At 33.5% G+C, this 7,307-nt stretch overlaps 1 protein-coding gene across 1 annotated transcript; it reads left to right on the top strand.

The window, feature by feature from the left end:
* Nucleotides 1-990: 990 nt before the first annotated feature.
* LOC140433834 (uncharacterized) lies at nucleotides 991-4,694 on the top strand. Its single transcript, XM_072521810.1, has 2 exons — nucleotides 991-1,597; nucleotides 4,687-4,694. Exons 1-2 carry the CDS (start codon nucleotides 991-993, stop codon nucleotides 4,692-4,694), a joined length of 615 nt encoding a protein of 204 aa, XP_072377911.1.
* The last annotated feature ends 2,613 nt before the right edge of the window (nucleotides 4,695-7,307 follow it).

The raw sequence follows: 7,307 nt of genomic DNA, 5'->3' as shown, positions 1-7,307 counted from the left end.
ATTTGAGAAATTGTAGACTAAATTACTGGATTCTGTTGTTGGTAGTTCCTTATTCTTTGGTCGTTGTTGTAGTATCAATTTCTCAAACTTTTTGATTTGTTTTTTCTTGGTGAGATCAGCATCTGTCTCCGATCGAAAGTTTGTGAGTTTGTCGAAGATGTTCCACATAATCGGATGTACTTTGTTACTTAGTGTGAGATATAGCTTTAGCAACTCTGAATTTACTTTATCGATGTCTCGTCTGGAATCTTGAATTGCTTCTCTAGTAAGTGCTAGACTTGCCCTTTTTAAAATATTCTTAGTTTTATGGTTGTTTTTGTGGAAACTTAACTTCATACAAGTGGGTATTATGGCTTCATCGCGGCAGCGTTCTAAAAAGGTTAGGTTACAAAGTAACTTACCTCGCTTTGACCGTAGTTTTTCATATCGTCTAAGGTCTCGTAGAATTTCCTCCCCGTAGAGGTTAATTATATTGAATTTGAAATTTCCGCGGGAGCTATATGTGGTTTCAGTTGTTTTCCGGGTTTGACTCCGCGTTAAATATTTTTTTTTTTATTTAAATATTTTGTTTTTGCGTAAAAATTAAAATAGCGAAGAAGACCACGCCCACTCTGCGCACAGGACCAATGACAAAAAGCGCAACAAGATATTTAAACTCAGCGTGCAGCGACCGAGAAATCAGTTCGCCTGTAACATCAAGACGAAGCAGAATCTGACTTGACAATGGCAAGTGTGACCTTGCCGAAACGTCGTCAAAACAATGGTTTTTCTAAAAACCAAAAATATTTAACGCGGAGTCAAACCCGGAAAACAACTGAAACCACATATAGCTCCCGCGGAAATTTCAAATTCAATATAATTAACCTCTACGGGGAGGAAATTCTACGAGACCTTAGACGATATGAAAAACTACGGTCAAAGCGAGGTAAGTTACTTTGTAACCTAACCTTTTTAGAACGCTGCCGCGATGAAGCCATAATACCCACTTGTATGAAGTTAAGTTTCCACAAAAACAACCATAAAACTAAGAATATTTTAAAAAGGGCAAGTCTAGCACTTACTAGAGAAGCAATTCAAGATTCCAGACGAGACATCGATAAAGTAAATTCAGAGTTGCTAAAGCTATATCTCACACTAAGTAACAAAGTACATCCGATTATGTGGAACATCTTCGACAAACTCACAAACTTTCGATCGGAGACAGATGCTGATCTCACCAAGAAAAAACAAATCAAAAAGTTTGAGAAATTGATACTACAACAACGACCAAAGAATAAGGAACTACCAACAACAGAATCCAGTAATTTAGTCTACAATTTCTCAAATCTTACTTTGGATGAAGCTACAAATAGTGTCCTTTCCAAAGGGTTTAATTTTGCTATTGCACCGACACGTATTCCCATCGAAAACATCATTAGCGAAGTGGAAACGACTATCACTAAATTACCATCAGAAACAGCCGAGATTATTAGACAAGACGTATCACAAATATTAAGAACAGCCAAGCCTCCGAAAAAGAATCTAACTTACGAAGAAAAGAAAGCCTTGAAGAATATACAACAAAACAAAGACATTATCGTTCTTCCAGCTGACAAGGGTAACGCTACTGTCATAATGAACTTTGAAGACTACGACACAAAAATAAAAAACATTCTAAACGATAGTGCATATCAAAAAATCGCAACAGACCCAACAACGTATCTGGAGAAAACAACGAAAGCCAAAATACAAGCGTCAAACATCAAGAAAGAACAACAGTTCCAGCTTATTCCACGAGAAAAGTCGTCAAGATGTCCAAAACTGTACGGTTTACCTAAAGTACATAAGGCAGAGCTACCATTACGACCAATAGTCAGCTCTATTGGATCACCGTTACAATCACTGGCAAAATTTCTGGCTGACCAGCTACAACCATATGCGGAGGAAGCGGATTCTTACGTCAAGAACGCAAGCCACTTTATCGACCGTATCAAGGACGTTATTCTGGAACCTGAACACTTATTAGTGAGCTTTGATGTAATCTCATTATTCACCAATGTCCCAGTAGAAGAAACATTAGAAATTATACATAGAAAATATCCAATACCACAGGATACACTAAACTTAACGAGGCATTGCTTAAACAACACCTACTTCATCTACAAGGACCAGAGGTACAAACAAGTCGAAGGAGCACCGATGGGTTCACCACTGTCCCCCGTAATAGCCAACCTTTTTATGCAAGATATGGAATCAAAAGCAATAGAAACAGCAGAGCATAAACCCAAACTGTGGCTTAGGTATGTTGACGACACATTTATTATCTGGACGCACGGAGAAGAGAAACTTAATAAATTTCTACAACACATTAACAATATCCATCCAAAAATACAGTTTACCATGGAACGGGAGAATAACCAACAACTTCCATTCCTAGATGTGTTAGTTATTAAGAAAGAAGATGGAAGCATAGGACATACAGTATACCGAAAACCAACCCATACTGACAGGTACTTACACGCAGACTCACACCATCATCCTGCACAATTAAATTCGGTAATAAAAACCTTAATAACAAGATCTGAGAAACTGGCAGATGAGGACCATAAGAATGAAGAAATGCACAAAGTCAAAACAATTCTAAGAAAAAATGGTTTCTCCATGTTCATGATTGAAAAAGCACATAAATCCCGAAACAACAGCAAAGATCCAGAAAAAGAAGAAAAACCAGTCGGTAAAACTATCCTGCCCTATATAAAGGGTACGACAGACAAAATCAGCAGAGTTCTAAGAAAAAACAAAATAGAAACTATTTTTAACACCGACAGAAAAATAGCAACCATATTACCATCAGCAAAAACAAAAGTTGCATTAGAAAATCAAGGCGTATACAGGATCCCGTGTGAAGACTGCGATAAATCGTACATCGGACAAACAAATCGAAGGATACAGGTTAGACGCGAAGAACATCGAAACGCCATCGAAAGAAAAGAAAAAACTTCATCCCTAGCACAACATGTCATAAACACAGGACATAAAATAGACTTAAATGGAACAACAATGCTAGCCAACATCGAAAATAAGGCCAAACGTGTAATCAGAGAAGCCATAGAGATCGAAAAACATCCGAAAAATTTAAACACCAGAGATGATGCCCAAAGACTCCCAAATACGTGGAAAACAATTCTGCAGAAAAACGTAAAAATTAAAATAGCGAAGAAGACCACGCCCACTCTGCGCACAGGACCAATGACAAGAAGCGCAACAAGATATTTAAACTCAGCGTGCAGCGACCGAGAAATCAGTTCGCCTGTAACATCAAGACGAAGCAGAATCTGACTTGACAATGGCAAGTGTGACCTTGCCGAAACGTCGTCAAAACAATGGTTTTTCTAAAAACCAAAAATATTTAACGCGGAGTCAAACCCGGAAAACAACTGAAACCACATATAGCTCCCGCGGAAATTTCAAATTCAATATATATATATATATATATATATATATATATATATATATATATATATATATATATATATATATATATATATATATATATATATAAAATGTGCACTCGTAAGTGAATGGGATGTTGTCGGTCAATTTGGCGATAAAAAAGACAAGAGTTGTGCTACTTTATCTATTTATTGAAGACGTTTCGCCTATTGTTCAATAAGCATCATCAGTTCATCTAAAAGAGTGTTATTAGCGATACATCTAATATGAAAAAACAATTAAGTAAATGATCTTACCTTTAAAAGATCTGTAGCATTACAATGTTGTTATTGCAAAGAAACATCAAAAAATTAATATAATAAATATAACAGCAAAAAATATAGAAACACAGAACGTTGGAAGATTCCCAATTTAACTAATTTGTTTTAAATTTCACTTTTGAAAACACTGATTGATTAAATCTATCAAAAAATATAATTGTCAATTTTGAATTGTTATATAAACAACGGCACGGCTAGGGTTCTTGACTGTTATGATCATATCATGAAAATGAAGTATTTGAAAGCTCGACTGTCAGAAATGACAATCAGCTGGCTATTTCGATAAAGGACAACTAGAAAATCTTTGAATCCATCGAACACAGGTAATATAAAACAATTAAATTATAATTTTTTTATTGGCTCAATAAATTAAAATCAGTCAAAATAAACAATCATAACAGTATATACATACATATATATATATATATATATATATATATATATATATATATATATATATATATATATATATATATATATATATATATATATATTAGTATGTCTGCTAATATCAATTTAAATACGACTAGAGACAGTTTTCATTTGGAACGACTGCAAAAGCTACTTCTACAACCAAAAGGTAGAGTGCTATTAACAACAATGACACTTGCTGACATATCACACAAACACCTAAATGACTCAATTTCAATTTACGGATATACAGCATTACCGGAGCTTATCGTTAATTGAAACGTGGATTTTAATTTTATTGTTGATGTTGAATTATTCCAGTAATTGCTGTTTGCATAATTCAAAGCTAGCTTCAATTTCCGCTTGCACGTCATGATATAGGTACCAACTACTAATTTCATCTCATTCGACAACTCCGTGTAGGTTAGAATTTATTATGATGTGCAATTCCATCATTGCGAATATCTTTTTAATTAATTTTTCCGCCCGATGAATTGCTAATAATTATTGTTTTTGTGTTTAGAGTATTAGTTGTTTTAATTAAGTCTTTCTTTAATATAATGTTAAAATTTTAATTTCCGTAAAAATTATAATTTTTATCTGTATGTTCAATATCATAATATATTTATTTAACTTTAAAAATTAAATGGGCTAATGGAAACAACACTTAGAGGTGGTTGAAAATTGGGGACAGAAATTGCTAGGCTGGGCATAGGGTAGGCAAAACAAACCGGATAGTTTGCGAACGGCTACTGTTGATTTTATTGGAGAGCTGGATCGTGAGTAAGCGAATAAAAAAAGGTAGACCGGAAAGGGGTAACTAGAAAAAGTGAATCAAAAAGGTACTTACATGGATTTCCTGGACAACACGACACAAGAAGATTCCTAACTATTTAAAATGGACGCCGCTTACAACAATCTTCCTGCTGGATAAAAATATAGGCTTTTCTTTCCTAAAAAATACATCAAAAGGGTTAGAATCTTTTAAAAGAAAATAATACTACTTTTAGTTTAGGGAGAAATATTACATATTTATTATTATTGCACCATAAACAGTTACAAATACAAATAATAATAACAAAATACAAAATTAACTTACAATGGCACAATCAGTTTACAAAAAAACTCTAGACGTTAGGGACACTATTTGGGCAACATTCAGCAATCCATAATTTTTACAATTTTATTTATTACAATTTTTTAACTTGTCATGAAAGCCATTATTAATGAAAAATGTCTATTTTTATTTTAAAAAAATTTTAACAAAAAAAGTACCTAAATTCACTGACTATTGTAACTCCTTTAAAAGTTTTTGGGGCTAAAACTGGACTCAAAACACTTCAAAATGACACAAATGAGTCTCACGAGCTGCAAAATGTTTTCTGTTGCGATTCTCTGTTGAAGTTGGACTGGATCATCGGGCTTCGGGTTAATTAACTGCAATCTTCAAAGCTTGGCTTTTTAAAACTTCTCGATAACATGAGGACTCCTTATATCATTGTAACACCTTACAAATCTTGCGTTTAGGACACAATACAACACATATAATTCAGCAAAACTTGCCAAATTGCCGTCTTCTGGTCTTTTGAATATTCCACACTTATGCTCTTTTCCCGTCAAAATCTTAAATCAACCTCATTTTAACGTCACATAAAATTTCATAATGCTACTATATTATGCTTTTTCCCATGGCAACAGACAAAAAACGAAAAAACATTACTAATTTGAGGAAAATTCGTACTACAATAAAACTAAACGCTTTTAACAGCGGCTTCACCGGGAGTGATCTCATAATCATTAAAGATCGTTCCCTAACTCGGTATAAACCAAGGATAAACGAACATATTCCTGTTTATTTGACGCTCAAAATATCCTTAAGCGGCATCTCAAAGGAATACCATAGGAAATACCCATCTGTGTTATATAAACAAACTTTAAAATGTGTTTATTATCAACTCCAGCGATGCAAAAGGATTGAAAATACTTTTTTGGTGTTTTAACATCGATAGGATATAGAAATACATTGAAAATATTCTTCGGTGTTTTAATACATAGGTACATGGTGATTTTTAATACATACGAAAGAATATACAAATGCTACAAGTATAAAACATAAAATAAATTGGAAAATATACACGGTGTGTGCAATGTATGGAATAAATTTATTATTTTCTAAAATATAAATATTTCCATTTTAATTGCTTACAATTTACATCATAACTTATTGTGACGCTATCATCAATGTTATTAAATGCAATAGTTTGAATTAGATGGAATTATTCTATCATTCTTAACGAGCTTATTTCCACGCAGTACGGTAATAAAATTAATAATAAATTAAATAAATAAATTAAAATAAAATAATAAATTTTAGAGCAAAGAAGAGAATTAAAGTTTTTTGAAACTTTTAATTTTGTTTAATAATTATCATCAGTAGCCGTTTTGTCTCCACCGGTGATAGGTTTTCCAAAGATAGTTCAATTTCTGCCAGGGTATCTTGAAACCAGTTGTGCTGAATGCTCCGACTATCTTGTTGGAGGTCGTGATAGATTGCAATAAGCAGCGTGTCTGTCTTCATTAAAAAGTGATCTTGGTCTATCTCTGACTCTCGCAACATTACCTGCTCAGTTTTATTTCAGCTTTGTAATTGTTTAACTGTATCCATAGCACCAGTTTTTCTTCTACTTTTGATTTGACACTCTGCCTTTCTGTGCCACTTATATTTTATTTAATAATTTTCTAGTAAGAGTCAGTATTTTTGCTCCATACATTAGAAACGGAATCACACACTGATCAAATACCTTCCTTTTCAAGCACATGGGAATATCTGATACAAAGACTTCCCTCGATTATCCTTGTTTGGTTTCCAGACCTCTCGAGGCCCAGATACTTATAGGTATACATTTGTTCGATTTGCATGAAATACATTAAAATATTTTTGGCCAGTACAAGGTTGGTCATGTCTTGTATTTTACCATTTGTATTTTAGTTAATTTTAAGACCAACTTGTGCACAAGAGCTCTAAGGTCTTGATGGGATTGGCACTCATGATTAGTCTGCAAACGACAAGTTGTTTAGAAACTCCCCATTTATAATGAGTCCAATATTTTATAATTTAGGAGAGTTGGTGTATCCTTGCCTAAT

Source organism: Diabrotica undecimpunctata, chromosome 2 (assembly GCF_040954645.1).
Source record: "Diabrotica undecimpunctata isolate CICGRU chromosome 2, icDiaUnde3, whole genome shotgun sequence".
NCBI lineage: Eukaryota > Metazoa > Arthropoda > Insecta > Coleoptera > Chrysomelidae > Diabrotica > Diabrotica undecimpunctata.
This window is presented reverse-complemented; position numbering and strand designations above follow the sequence as displayed.